The sequence below is a fragment of the Pygoscelis adeliae genome, unplaced genomic scaffold, assembly GCF_000699105.1.
Source record: "Pygoscelis adeliae isolate BGI_AS28 unplaced genomic scaffold, ASM69910v1 Scaffold365, whole genome shotgun sequence".
Lineage (NCBI taxonomy): Eukaryota > Metazoa > Chordata > Aves > Sphenisciformes > Spheniscidae > Pygoscelis > Pygoscelis adeliae.
The window spans coordinates 126,621-140,865 of record NW_008824783.1 but is presented as its reverse complement, the minus strand read 5'-3'; the positions used below and the strand labels follow the sequence as shown (position 1 = coordinate 140,865).

Below are 14,245 nucleotides of genomic sequence, written 5' to 3'. Positions count from 1 at the left end.
AACCCGCATAGGCAGGAATTCCCCCTGGTCATTCGCTCCCACTACGGGACCTTCATGGGAGCAGGCGTAACCTGGGCTCAGGCATTGCTACAGGCTGACAGCATCTCTGACTGGTGCAAGCAGGAGGCTCCTCACCCTTGAGATGAAAAGGGTCCTGGTCAGCCCCGAAACCTGTGGGTTGGCAGCCGGGAAGAATCCAGGACAGGTAGGTAGCGCCCTGTCCCTGCCCTCTCTCTACTTCAGAGCCATCGAGTCTGGATGCTTTGGATATTCCTGGAGAGCCCTCGCTGGCCCCATGCCAGGGCTGTCCATGAGACCTGACCCCCTGCTGCATTCGGGGGTGCCAGGGGCTGGTGGGGAGACCCCTGGGGACTGGTGGAGGTGAGCAGCGTGCCTGACTCCTTCACTTCGGCAGCACGGAAAGCCAGCAGGGGCATTTGCAGGAGATAAGCTTTGGATATCTACCCTGGGGCTTCGAACAACTGTTGAGTGCATTGACTCAAGCGGAGGCATGACGTGATAATTGAAACTTTTATCCCATGCCCTTAGGGTCAGCTTGGCTGTGCCGGGAGCCCTGTGTGAAGTATAGGAACCAATGCTGGCCACCGGCTCAAGCAGTTTTCCCCTGAAAACTGCTCTTATTCTGAGCAAGAGCTGCTGTTGGTGGGAGATGAGGGCTGTGGCTAGCACTGGTCCATGTGGGGTGCTCATGCTGATCCACCACCGCTGTCGGTGGCGGGGAACGTGGCTGCATGCCCGGCCTGCTAGCCAGCCAGTCACACACGTCATGATGTCATTCTACTGAAAAGGCAGGTGACATCTGTTGTCAAGTGACATTTGTAGGACACCAAGCTGGCTGTGATGCAATCAAGGTTGTTTCTGTTCAATGGAAAGTTTTGGATCAGTTTACAGGCTGTGACACTTAGCAAAACGCTGTGAGCTCCATGGAGGGGCGAATGCCTGTTTTCTAACCTTAGCCTTAGTCTCATCAAAACATGCCTCTTCATATAAAAGTGACAGTATGCTCACCTTCTCTTCCCAGCCAGTGTTACAGGAGACGATCGTGTGATCCACTCCCCTCTGTTCAGGAATGAAGTGCTGGGATTTTTTTCTCAAAAATAGCCCTATTCCTAGGAGTGATAAAAGACTTGGATAAGCCCACCAGATTTCCACTCACAATACTTTTTCTGCTCTGTGATTTAAAGAATGCGGTGAGCCCAGAATAACATGTATCCTATTCTGCCGGAGCATTTCGTTTTGCTGTTGATAACTTGTCCCCGCGGGAGCTGGCTTGCTGTGCTACTGGTTGCAATGTTTCACACCCTGATGTACCATCCATCTCCTCCCCAGGATACCCGCAGCCGGAGGTGACATGGTATAAGGACGATGAAGAGATGGACCGCTACTGTGGCTTACCCAAGTATGAGATATTCCGTCATGGAAATCGCCACACCCTGCAGCTGTACAAGTGAGTAAAGAAGCTGGAGAGTGGTTGGATTTGGTGATGGGAGCTCTGAGCATGTTTTCAGTATTTGGAGGAGCTGGCTGTCAGCAGTGATCTCCCCCCGGCACCCGTGCTGGCCTCTTCTGCTCCCCATTGCGATGTTCCCGGCTGTCCCTTCCCCTTCAGCTCTTTGCTCTGATGACTCCCCGATCACATCAGTATGAGATACATTACTGCATCCAGGGATAGCTGCCGTGCCTGAAGCAAGAGGAAGATCGGGAGAAATTCCTCTCTGGAGCCTTCCAGTGCTGGTAGCAGCATGTGCTATGGCTGCACCAGGCAGGAGCTGAGCATTAGGGCTGGATAAAGGTGAGCGAAGGGAAAGCGCTGGCTGCCTCCAGGATAATGGCCCAGGGGAACAGGGAGGACAGGGACAGAAACAGTTCATAGGAGTGTCCTAAGCAAGGGCAAAGAGGGGAAAGGGCTGCAGTCCTGTCCCAGGAGGGCCTTTCCTAGCTCTCACCATGAGGTCAGGGAAGGAAAGGGCTGCTTTGGCACTCGACTGATGGAGCCAAGGGCCTCCTTTATTCAGCCCTGACTACCAGCTTCTTTTAACTTTAAACGAGGACTGTGTTCTGGAGAGCCAGGCACACCATGTCGCCAGCAAGCAGAGACCTGTTGCACCTCAAGTCCTGGATTTGGGATGTCAGACAGGTGCAGCACTGTCTGAAAGTGGAGAATATCGGTATTGCTGATAGTCCTGTCATCCTCGTGCTTCTAGCCTGGGCTTTTCTGTCACCCCAGGTGTGCTCCAGGTTTCCGTCAGAGGCTGGCTCACCTCTTGCAGGGGCAGGGATCTCCGTGGGCCAGGTGTCCCCCAGGGGTTACAGCAGAGGTGGCATGCACTTTGTGCTGGTGCCTGTGAAGTGGGGTGGGAAGGCTTTGGTAAGGCAGTAGGGTGGAGGAAGAACAGAAATGTCATGTAGGCTGTGAAGAGCTGAGAGGAGAAGATCCTGCAGAGGAGTGTGGCCAAGAACAATGGGGAAACCTGGTGCTAGCTGTTCCTCCTCCATCACAGCCCTCTCTTATCAGAGTTACAGCCCAGGGGGGAGCTGGGCGCTATTTTAACATCCAATTTGCTTATCTGCTAGTGCTGAGAACAGGCAGAGCCTGGGGAGTGAGGCCAGCCCCAGGCCTCCAGACCTACTGTGGGCACCTCAAGGGCCACGTCTTCATCTTCTGGCCCCTCTGGAGCAAGAAGTCGGAGAACGTGCATGCCTCTGTGCCCAGCGGTAGTGCCTGAGGAGGACGGGCAGGTCTCACACAGAGCTTTTGGTTTCCAGGTGCCAAGAAGAAGATGCAGGCATTTACCAGGCCTCAGCTAGAAATAACAAAGGCATCGTGTCCTGCTCTGGCGTGCTGGAAGTGGGAACCATGACCGAGTTCAAAATCCATCAGAAGTGGTTTGACAAAATTAAGAGAAAAGCTGAAGAAAAGCTGCAAGAGATAGAACAGGGCAAGAAACGAGGGAAAGAAAATGTGGAGGTGGAGAAGTTGCAGGGAATGAGCCCCGATCGGCTCCAGAGAAAGCGAAGGCTGGCCAGGGATCTGAATCTCCGGTCGGGAGCCTCTGCATGGGAGAATGAGGATGCAGCAAAAGTGCACGTCGCCGATTCTCAGTCCAGATTACATGAGGATATTGCTGAGCCAAAGGAGCAGCCAGTCAATGCGATGACAGGCTTTCCAAGCAAACTGATAGCACCTTTGAAAGCAGAGGTGACCACCAATGGAGATGCCTCTTTGGAAAGTGTGGAGGAGAATGGGAACAGCTTTCTTGCGTACATCTACGAGACGGTGGAGGACCTAGCGACTAAGCCAATGGCAAAAGACTCTGCAGCTAAAAAGAAAAAGAAGGTGGAGACTCCTCCAGCAGCAAAGCAGGAAGTTTCCAAGCGAGAAGAAAGTGGGCGAGACAGGGCCAACCCTTCTCCAAATCCAAGGTTTGCCCCTCCTGTCCCCTTACGCAGGAACGCATGTTTGAGGGTGGCAAATGATCAAGAAGTGGAGAACAACCCAAAAATCAAAGAGCCCGGGAAAGCTGTGAATCGGGACACTAAAATCAATGGTGACATGCATTTCTCTCTGAAAGAGATGTATTTTGATAAGCAAGTGAAGCCAGCAGCAGGGAAGGAGAAGGCGGGAGCCAAGGAAGAGGCTGCGAGGGAGGCTGCCCTGCAGCCTGTGGCAGTCAGCAGACAGACAGAGGATGCTCCACCATCCTCAGAGGTGTCGGAGGCAGGACCTGTGCCATCCGAGGGACAGAGAGGCCAGCACCAAGCACAGAAGTCGGAGGGAAACAAAGCCGTCAGTCCAGAGGTAACTAGGACAGAAAGCAGCCAACGCAGGGGTTGCAACAAGAAAATATTTGTGCTGCACAGTTGTATTGTGGCACCAGCCCTGGGAGGCTGTGTGTACCCCACGGGATCTGCTGCCGAGGTTTCGTAGGTCTCCACTGGCTAAAGCACCCAGGAAAAAGGTCTTTCTTGACTTTGTGTGTCCAGACAGCAGAGCTTCCACCCCACCTCTGAATAAATGTCAGACGAGGTGGCGAGGAGAGATGTACGTCAGGGCCCTCCGACCGAGCAGCTGGTCTCCGGGTGGTCTGGGGTGTGCTGTGAGCTCTCCTGCTTAATCTGCAGGCTGACCTCATGCGAAATGTTTCCAAATCAGCTAATCAGGGAGCACTGAATGGCTATTTATAGTTGGGGGTGGATGCCTTGTGCGTACGACAGGCAGCGAGACTGATGACATCTGTTCAGTTTAGCAATTGAGCCTGAGCTTCAGCCAGCGTTTAATGAGCCCCCCATGCAAATGAGCGCAGCGTGCCAGGTACGCCACGTGAGCTGTGCTGGGCAGGACACTGAATTTTGTTTACAGTGCAACATGTATACAGTAGATCTGAGCTATTTTTTGGCTCTTCCCTGTTGGAAAAACTCTGTTGCAAGACTCATTGTGGTGGTGGTGCAGCGCCAGGACACAGCACCTGCTCCTGACCCTCACTGCATCTTTTAGTCAACCTCTATTTTTGTCACTTAACCTGAAGCATTTTCCATGAAAATGTTAGACTGGAAGCTACCAGTCTTTTTTTTTTTTTTCCTTTTTTCTTTAATGACCCCTTCTGTGGTAAAGGTTCTCTGAGTCCAATTTGCAGGTGCCGTCAGGATTTGGCATTTGAGCTATGGTAGGTGCACGCTTTCGGTACAGACCAAGGCTATCAGAGGAGGCACTCCGGGTGCAACACATGTCCTTCGGTAGGTAATGCAAATACTTCAGGATGTGAAAACAATATGGAAAGTGGGACTGCCGGGTGCTCCAGTGAAATAAAATTCCTTTCTTCCTCTTCTAGATTTCTTTAGCCATAGGTAGGAGCACCATTTACTGGTAAGAAACCTGCTGTGTTATGCAGTGAAGCAAGCATCTGGGTCCTGGCATCGCCACAGTGCAGCACCCTGAACCCATCTTTAACTTGACCCATCAGCATCACATATTGCTGCAGAAATTATTGCTGTGCATGTGAGCCTATGGCAAAGCAATTTGTTTTCTCCGGCTCTGCTCATTTTTACGCCCCTTGCTCTTAAGGAGGGTGAAGTGTTGGTGTGTAGCAGCCAGGCTTGGGCTGTCATCCCTGAGCCTTTGACATGCATCAAGGTATTTTCCTCTTCAAAAACCCACTCACAGAGGAAACCTGTAACTTGTCAGCTGGTGTGCCTTTGAGTAGACAAAAGGGAATGCTTTTGATTTGAATTTGAATGCTTCAGCTAGTTGGTGATGCTGGAGAAAGTGCTCAGGCTTTTGTGTGACCAAATAAGCTATTTTAAAGCCCTTTAAAGCTGACTCCTGACGTGTTTGAGGATATTTTCACTCCCCAGGACATGGGTTGGTTGTCTTTTTCTTTTTTAATCTTTCCCTTAAACAAGACAGGGTCATAGCATGAGTGTTTTCCTGGCCTTGGGACCTAGCTGGGCTTCATGCTCAGGACTTCTGTTTTGAGCTGGGTTTATCTGTAGCGGAAGGGCTTTGCAAAATGCCAGACCGTAGCCAGGCTCTGAACATCCTCACGCACAAGAGCAGAGAAGAAACTGGATTTGCATGATGATCACACTTGCCTAACTTTGAAACTGATGATTCTATTATATTTCTTTTATATGCCCCTCGTTTGAGTGTTTTATGATTACTTAAGGACAGGTGCTTTTCTGAAAAGCTCCCAGAAAGCTTTTCTGAATAAGCTTTAGTTTGTGAACCAATGATGAGCAAATTTCCCCCAAAACCCCAAGTCCTCTTCAGCCAAAGAGACATCCCCACTGACCAGCACCATTGCATAGAGCTGCTTCTGTGCATCCAGCTGTGAACCACCAGCCCTGGCCCACCTCCAGCCCCCCTGGGCACTGTGCTGCTCAGCCCCCCAAGCAGAGGGACCAGGGCTGGCCCTGCGGTTAGATTGGGCTGTGTCCATCTCCATCCCTTTCCGTGCCACCGAGGACCAAATACTGTGGTAAAACCCGGGGGGAGGTCACTGCATGAAGCCCATCCATCTCTTAAAATAAAACCTTTTAAGCCTGAGCACTGGGGTGCTCTGTGTTGTGACACTCAGCCCATTGAAGCAGGCTAGGGACGTGGCTCTAGGGGAACAGCAGCAAGGACGTGTGGCATTTGGGGGTGCCTGTGCAACCCTGTGAACTGGGGCCCTATTTCTGCACACCCTGTGTGCGGAGACAGAAACTGCCCAGCCTTTGGCATCCTTTGGAGTCTACCAAGGAAGCAGACTTAGATTTTGTGTGTGGGGATGGTCCCCCTAATGCTGCTCCTCCCACCCCAGACCTCTGATACTCACATTGTCATAACAATTGCTTGGGGAAGCACTTGCTGAGAGACTGGCATTACCTTTCCTAGTTTTTTCAAGCATTCAAATGAAGATGAAGTGTCACAAAATAGAAGGGCTAGTACCACAGCCCTCCTTTCCTGTGGACCTCATTTTGGAGGCTTAAAGCTCAAGTCGAGACCTCAGGAGAAAATCCTTAGCAGCAGATCCTCTGGGATGCAAGGGGAACTTGTTTTGTGCATGTGCTGTTCCCATGCGATTGTCCTGAAGTTGCTAGCTGAGCATCAGCTGGGCACAGCGTGTATCAGCGGTATCGCTGCCTCCCCTGAGCCTTATCCTACAAAAATAGATAGTGCCCCTTGGCTGGAGGATTTTGCCAGATCTTCTTGGGATAAAGCTCAACCGTCACAGCGGGCAGCTTGCTGAAACATCTGCTTGGTGTGCAGCTGCAGTCGGAAACATATGAGCTTCCCGAACGTCAAAGAAACAGGATGGTCGAATAGCGCAGATAACATCACGGTGTACAGTTTCACTATAAATCATTTGGGCAGCCTCATCCAGATAGTGTGTGACATGCCAATTGCCCCATCTCAGAGTGGAGATTGCAGATATAGTATAGGGGGAGCACTGAGTCTTAAAAAAAAGCAAAGAAATTATACAAAGTCTCAACAACAGCTGGTGAAAACAGGAAAGTTTTACTCCTTGGGAAGGCGCCGTATCAGAGGAGATTGAATTAAAAGCCATTGAATGTTTTAGAGAGGCAGATCTCCTGCCTCTGTGCACAGCCAAGCCATTGAAAAGCAGAAGAGTTGGAGCTGATTAAAAGAAAAAACGTTTTGTGAGCATGACAGGGAGCTGTGGGACCCACTACTTGTGGGACGATGGCAAAGCCAGGAGGCCCTGGATGAGTGAATATCAGCGATCCCAGGTTAATACTTATGATTCAAGTAGAAGTTGGGCAGTGCCATATCGTACAGATGGACCACAAGCACCACTGAGCAGACCCAGGCAGTAAAATGATGCTAATTTTCTGTTTTCTTTTTTTGACTAGGTTGCAGCAACAGTGGGACAGTCTGCTAGTGACCTAAAACATCCAGTGTCCGGTCCAACCGTAGAGACTGGTCAGCAAGGAAATAAGTTAGAGGAGCTCAGGAAAGAGATGCCTGTCTGCCAGGAGACGAGGGGGGCTGGGAAAAGGACAAATCCTCGGCTGAGGCCTCAGGAGCCACCAAAGCCACCAGCACCTTCTGCAGACCACGTGCAGTCCAGCAAGGAGCACCCTCCCACTAGAAAGCAGGCAGAAGGACATTCCTATGCTCTTGAGGGCAGAGAGACCCAACAAGGACTGTTAAATCAAGACGACAAAAGCCAAGGTGAGGAAGAGCCATTAGTAAAGAAATTGAGTGCTCCAGAGCCTGGAGAAAACACTCCTCTTGAGCAAATCGCACATCAGACAGCAGTAAAGGATGGGAAGAGCAAAGAGGCAGGAGCAGAGCTGTCCCAGAGCCATCCCAGTGCAGAGGCAGGAGGGAGCGGTGCAGCAGAGCCATCTCCTGGGGCTGCGCACAAGGCGGTGGGAGGGACACCTTTGGGACATCAGAAGACCGAAACGCCAGCTCCTGCTTCAGTTCACCTTGCCAAGGAAGAGCCACTCCCCGCTCCTGCAGAGGAGATGTTGGTGGCTCAGGAGACACCGCTTGCAGTTCATGGCAACCCAGGGATGGAGGCCACAGCAGGAGAGGTCCCATCTGGAGCCCAGCTGCTGCCTCCTGCAAGCAGAGAAATGGAAATCAAAAAGGCAGATGGATCTGCCCGGCAAGAGGAGTTTTCAGCCAGCACGTTAGGGGAGGAGAGTGCCAAACCAGTGCCTGTGGGACCTCAGGGGAAGGAAGGAGGAGGGCAAACAGCCACAGCTCTGCATCAGGAACCGGCAGCACCTTCAGGCACTTTTGAAGGAGGTGCTGAGGTTCAGCCACAAGTACCGCTGGTCCTGCCTAGCCTCGAGAGACCTCAGGAGATGTCTTTGGAGGAGAAAATGCAGCACAAAAGCCTTGTTTCCTCCTTGAAGAACTATCTGCTGCTGCTTTTAAAAATGTCGGATAGCAGTAAGGATGCCACGAAAGAAGACACTGACCCCAGGAACAAGGAGCAGCTCGATGCAGAGGAAGTCATGCTCCCAGAGATAGGCATTGCAGGCCTGAGCCCCCGCACCTCAAGGAGAGTTTTGGAAAAGGTACAAAACAATCAGCTCTTCCAGACAGCAGAGAACTTACCTCTGACCCCCAGGACATCCAGGCGGATCACGGGCATGATTAATGAGGAATTTGTTACCAGCAAGGAGATGCTGGCTTGCAGGCCTGTGCCACCAAAGAGACGTACCCGGGTTGCTCCCGAGGTGGAGGGGCCACCCCAGCTCTCTGTGCCCTCCATTGTGGTGGGCAGCATGCCGGCAGCAGGAGCCGGGCAGCCTCCTAATAATATTTCTGATTTGCCTCCAGCAAGCCCTGAAGAAGAGAGCCCTGGTGACTGTCTGGCAGTGCTACCTTGTGCCACGCCAGAGGAGCTTGCTTCCGGGGCCCGGCGCAAAATATACCTGCCAAAAGCCAAGCAGGTGGGGGAGGAAGAGGAGGCAACCCCAGAGAGCCCAGGGCACATGCGAAGTCCTACCGTTTCACCACGGCAATCCAGGAAGAACGCGGCCCTGTTGCAGTCGCCTGCCCTGGCTCCGTCCCCTCCCACAGAGCAGCGCTCACCAACCCTCACGAGGAAGATGGCCATGTTGGAGGTTCCTAAGCTGTATGAGGAGCCCACAGGTGACAGCAGTGCTGACCATGAGGTCCCTGAATATGATAAGCCAGAACCACAGCCAGCAGAGTCCAAGAAAGCAAATAACCCATTTAAAGGTAAGGGAAGAGGTAATCCGCATGAAGCATGTTTCCTTGATGCCTACAAAGGGAGCCTGGCCAACTGAGCCGGTGATAGTCAGCTGGGACCATGTGAGTTTTGTGCATTTGCAGGGTTTTCAGCATCACCCTTTGGCCGTGTGAAAGCCAAAAGTCTGCCCCAAGACTTCTTCCCTAATGCAGGGAGGGCGGAGGAATGCAAGAGACAGCAGCGCTGAGACTGGCTGTCTCCACAGCCTGGACTTCTCTGGCCAAAGGAATCATATAATCCTCTTGTTCTTGGTCTGCATGTCCTGGTCCTCACCATGCCTCATGCTGGTCGGGGGTTCAGTGGACATCAGCGGGGTGCACGCTCCTTTTCCACCTCAATGGTCAATGCTAATTTGATCCCTCGTGGCATCGAATTAGAAAAGGCATAATCCTGGTGTTGAAGTGCTTGCAGGAGCCAGGTGATACCCTCACAGAAATCAGCACTCTTGCAAAAGTAAGGGTAACTTGATAAATCCCTACTTCAGTAGATAAATGTTTCCTCCAACATTGCATAGTGTTTTTCTGCATTACCTCTGGCCGAGCCCCACTAGGTATTGCACTGCTGTGCTGTTGAACGAATTTGTACCACTTGTATCCCACCGTATCTATCCAAGCGGAGCTCTGAGACCTTCCCTGGGAAGGCGATGTTATACCAGGCTGTGCTGACATACGCGTGATACCCAACACCAAAGTCCTAAGCAGCAATGCTGGGGTAGGCTGACCTGTCCCCGGAGCTGCAGCCAGCACTGTGTGTCTCACAATCGATCTCTTTGCACCCTGTCCTTAGCTCCACAGGTGATTCGTAAGATCAGGGCAGAACAATTTTCCGATGCGTCAGGAAACCTGAAACTTTGGTGCCAGTTCTTCAATATTTTGAGTGATTCTAAGCTGATGTGGTACAAGGACGAGATCCCTGTAGCAGAAGCCCAAAGGAGGTAACCTGCCAGCTCCGCTTCGTTGTAGTCCTTGTGCATAGCCCTGGGTTTGTGTGTTAAATCCAGCTCCTTGCCTTTACTGGGGTGAAGGTGCCCCTTCTGTTAAGGCTGCATGGGAAGCTCGTTGCATGGCACAGTATGTTGTGAACTTTATCTTCCTGGTGCCCAGGGAGGGAGGGATCGCCCAGGTGGGGAATTGCTGCCAAATTTGTCCTATTGGAGCTCCATCTGGAGCCTGGCTTAAGGGCTGATGCTTTGAGCAGCAGAGCCCTGGGGAGAGCAGGGGCTGAACCTGAGGCTCGGGGAGGGCAGAAAAGGTGCTGTGCCCATCTCAGAGTTTGAAAGCTGAGTGTGAGCTGCAAAACTGGGACCCCAAGTGATACATGCAAGGGTGGCAGCTGTACTGGGAGGGTCTGCACACTGCACCCAAGCAGGTACTTCCATGCAACCACGGCAAGCACCAACAGGGAAAAAGCAGCTCTGGCTGTGCCCTCTCTATCCCTCGGCACTGCCCTTGCACAGGGAGAGCATGTTCGGACAGCTGGGTGGCTTGTTGTATCCTGGATGCTCTTTTGGGTGCATTATGGAGAGCAACTTTTTCTCAAGCCCAAGGGAGCTTGTGTGGGAACATCATCCACATTGGAGAGGATTTGCCTGATGCCTTTGAGCATCCCTTGAGCTCCCTTTATAATGAGCAGGCAGAAAGATGTGCTTCTGGGGCAGAAACAATCTCCTACGGCAGATATTTGAGCTGGGGCAGATGACCCAGGAGTGGCCGTTGCCTTCTAGCTGAGCAGAGCAGAGCCTGCTCAGCCAGCAGGTCTCAGGATGAGGGTCCCACCTCTTCCCTCTGCAGCCCATCATCCCCTTGCTGGTTCACACTGGCCATGCAAGGCAGAAACAGGCCTTTGGTTCTTGCGGAGACCTGTCTGCCCAGTGTGTCGCCACTTTGGCTAGAACTGCCAGCCCAAAGCTTGGTGCTGCAGGCTGGAGAAGACCAGCAGCCTGCTGATACAGAGGTCATGCTTTGCCGGTCCCTCGGAGAGGGGCAGGCTGTAGGATGGGGAGTGGTGTCTGCCCTCACTCATGAACAGCTGAAAATGAAGCTGGACACATCTGTGGCTGTTTGGCTTCCAGCCATCCCATCCAGATGCAGATCTGTTAGCCCAAGCACAGCCCTGACCCAGCCACACTCAGAGGCAAGTACCTTTACCAGTCTGTAGCCCAAACCCGGCCAGATTTTGCAGGGCTTGCCTGGAAGACGAGTATCTCTGTGAGTACAAATTGCAGGGCCAGACGCCTGGTGCCATGAGGTGCCAGGGGAACAGCTGGGATAGCTTCCTTTGTAGCCCTCTTCCAGCCCTCCAAGGGCAGCATGGTGCCCACCCACAGTGCCTGTGACAGGGCTCATGTGTGCCCCCACACATCACACGGGGCTGAGGCCATGCTCCGGTTTCTTCCAGCGCTGGTGACGAGGGCCAGGCAGCCTTGGCTGTAGTGCAGGCATCCCAGAAGGACTGCGGGGTCTACCGGTGCGTGATCAGCAATGAGTATGGCACTGACTCCACTGATTTCCTGCTCAGCCCAGAAGGTGAGGAGCCCTCAGCAGCCTGGCAGCTCTCCCAGCTGTCCAGGTGTGCCGTGGGGCGGCGTGGTGGACTGCGGAGAGGGCTTCGTGCCAGGCTGTGGAGGGGGAGCCTTGCACGCCCCATAACACCACTTCTGTGAGGTGCATCTGCCTCCATGTGCTAATTCATGAGCGATTCACACCATCCTCCTTGCCATCCCTTGGTGTGAAAGTGCATGGGGCAGGGTGGGATCCTGGCAGGACCTTGACACCTCTTTGCTTTCTGTCTCCTCTAGTGCTGTCAGGATTTATCTTGCGGGAAGAGATCGAAGGTAAGGGCCACATGCTGACAAGCTGCAACTGCTGCCCCTTGCTGCACAGGGGGCAGGCAGCTCTGTGGCAGGGGCAGGACGTGCCCGCGTTGTCCCCCCTCACCAGCTCTTCCCTCTGCCAGTTGGAGAGGAGATCGAGATGACGCCCATGGTGTTCGCGAAGGGTTTGGCTGACGCAGGCTACTGGGGGGATAAGCTCTTCGGGCGTGTGGTGAGCGAGGACGTGGAAGTGGGTGCCGGTTTCCTGCGCAAAGCCTGCCGTGCCAGAGCCATCTATGGCCTGGAGCCCGTCTTTGAGTCTGGCCACACCTGCGTCATCAAAGTGCACAATTTCATTGTCTTTGGGACCAAGAATGAGAACAGCCTCATCGAGAAGAACTACGATATCACCATCCAGGTGGGCATCCTTGTGGGGCACCCTCTGCCTGTCTCCCCCACGCCTTCCCTGTCTGTCTGCACCATGGTCCCCAGCTCTGTGCCCACTTTATTTCCTTCCACTTTTTGAATGCTCTGGAGGGGTCGAGCCATGTTCCAGCGGGCTGGCGATGTCCTTGTTATTCTTGGCTTCAGCTCTTCTCTCTGAGCAACACAGAGCTGCTCAGAGCTTTTCTGTCACTTGTCCTTTCACTACCAGGGCAGGGAAACAACTGGCAGTGGTCCCAGGGGATGCCTGGCCAGGCCGGGGGTTCCAGGGAGGCATTGGTGCAAGACGGGACAGGTCCCTGACTCTTCTGTTTGCATCTCCAGGAATGTAAAATCCAGAACTCCAGCCGCGAGTACTGCAAGATCTTTGCTGCTGAGGCACGAGCCATCCCTGATTTTGGAGCGGTGCCTGAGTAAGTAAGGTGCTGCGGCTCCCCTGACCTGACACCCTGGCAGAGAATCCCGGGGGACGGTGGGAGGGTTCCCTGTGGGTGCTAGGGACATCCCAAAGGGCAGCGTGCTCTTCTCCCACCCTCAAACGGAAGGGATATTGGGCGGCGGGGGGGAGGCAAAACCCAGGGTTGCAGACCGCAGTGTGAATCTCCACTTGCTGTGGTGGGAGAGCTTGCCAGCTGGTTCTGACCCAGTCTGTGTGCTCCCATGCAGGATAATTCCCCTGTACCTGATTTACCGACCAGCCAACAACATCCCTTACGCCACGATGGAGGAGGACCTGGGTGGGTTCTGCGAGCAGTACTGTGTCACTGAGAGAGATGGCAGCTTGGTGGCACGAGGCACCTCGGAGATCGTGCTCAAATGCTGCACCTTCCAGCACTGGGTCTACCAGTGGACAAATGGAAACATCCTCGTGACAGACATGGAAGGTAAAGGGATTTCCCATCTGACTCCTGTGGCCCCTCACCACCCTCTGGCCTGTGAAAGGAGGAGGAAAAGCCCAGCCTTGCCCTCCTGCCTCTTTCCCCACGTGCCATGGAGCCCAGCTCGCAGGGCAATGACCTGCCCTCGGTGCCAGTGCCCGTCCTTCTCTGGGCAGAGACTGGTTGTCCTCCCTTTCATTGCAGGAGTGGGCTGGAAGATGACCAACGTGAGGATCGCTACCAACCTGAAAGGGTGAGTGACCCTGAGCTGCTGGCGCGGGGTAGCCCCGGCTGTCCCCAGCTCCGCCGCTCATGTGGCGAAGGGCCACGGTGGTGAGCATGGCCGGGCTCCGTACTTGGCTCCCTGCAACGGCAGGACATCTCCTGGTGCGAAGCAGGGGCTGAGGATGGCTGTGTTGGCAGGTACCAGGGGCTGAAGGAAAGCTGCTTCCCCTCCCTGCTGGAGCAATTTGTGGCCGCTCACCAGTGTAACCGTTACTGCAGCATCCTGGGCCTGAAGACACTGGAGCCAGCGAAGCCCAAGGGCTCCAAGAGCCCCTCCATGGGTAGGAAATCTGCCCAGTCCAGCCCCCAGTTCCAGAAGAAGGGGCTGGCAAGTCCCCAGGGTACCCGCAAGGCTGCTGTGAGCCCCAAGAGCTCCCGGAGAGCTGCAGAAACAGGGGAGGCCCCAGCAGCCTCGAAACCCGGCTCAGGAGAGAGAAGCAGGTCTGGCTGCCCGCAGTAGCTGGAGCCGCTGCAGCTGGGAACCCTGCTCCGGACCCCAGCCCAAGCAGCCTGGAGGCAGCAGGAGACCAGGCTGGGAAGGGGAGACCCCGGCAGCGGCTGCTGCCGCC

At 53.8% G+C, this 14,245-nt stretch overlaps 1 protein-coding gene across 2 annotated transcripts in view; it reads left to right on the top strand.

Moving 5' to 3' along the window:
* The window catches only part of ALPK3 (alpha-kinase 3), a 24,328-nt gene extending 10,089 nt beyond the window's left edge, over positions 1 to 14,239 (top strand). For both annotated transcript variants that reach the window (XM_009323848.1, XM_009323847.1), the window contains exons 3-13: positions 1,351 to 1,468; positions 2,788 to 3,820; positions 7,375 to 9,226; positions 10,044 to 10,191; positions 11,655 to 11,782; positions 12,055 to 12,090; positions 12,213 to 12,487; positions 12,838 to 12,926; positions 13,180 to 13,397; positions 13,596 to 13,644; positions 13,815 to 14,239. In XM_009323848.1, coding sequence (XP_009322123.1) covers positions 1,395 to 1,468; positions 2,788 to 3,820; positions 7,375 to 9,226; positions 10,044 to 10,191; positions 11,655 to 11,782; positions 12,055 to 12,090; positions 12,213 to 12,487; positions 12,838 to 12,926; positions 13,180 to 13,397; positions 13,596 to 13,644; positions 13,815 to 14,136 — 4,224 coding nt within the window. In that variant the 5' untranslated portion in view covers positions 1,351 to 1,394 and the 3' untranslated portion in view covers positions 14,137 to 14,239. The remainder of the gene's footprint in view (positions 1 to 1,350; positions 1,469 to 2,787; positions 3,821 to 7,374; positions 9,227 to 10,043; positions 10,192 to 11,654; positions 11,783 to 12,054; positions 12,091 to 12,212; positions 12,488 to 12,837; positions 12,927 to 13,179; positions 13,398 to 13,595; positions 13,645 to 13,814) is intronic.
* The last annotated feature ends 6 nt before the right edge of the window (positions 14,240 to 14,245 follow it).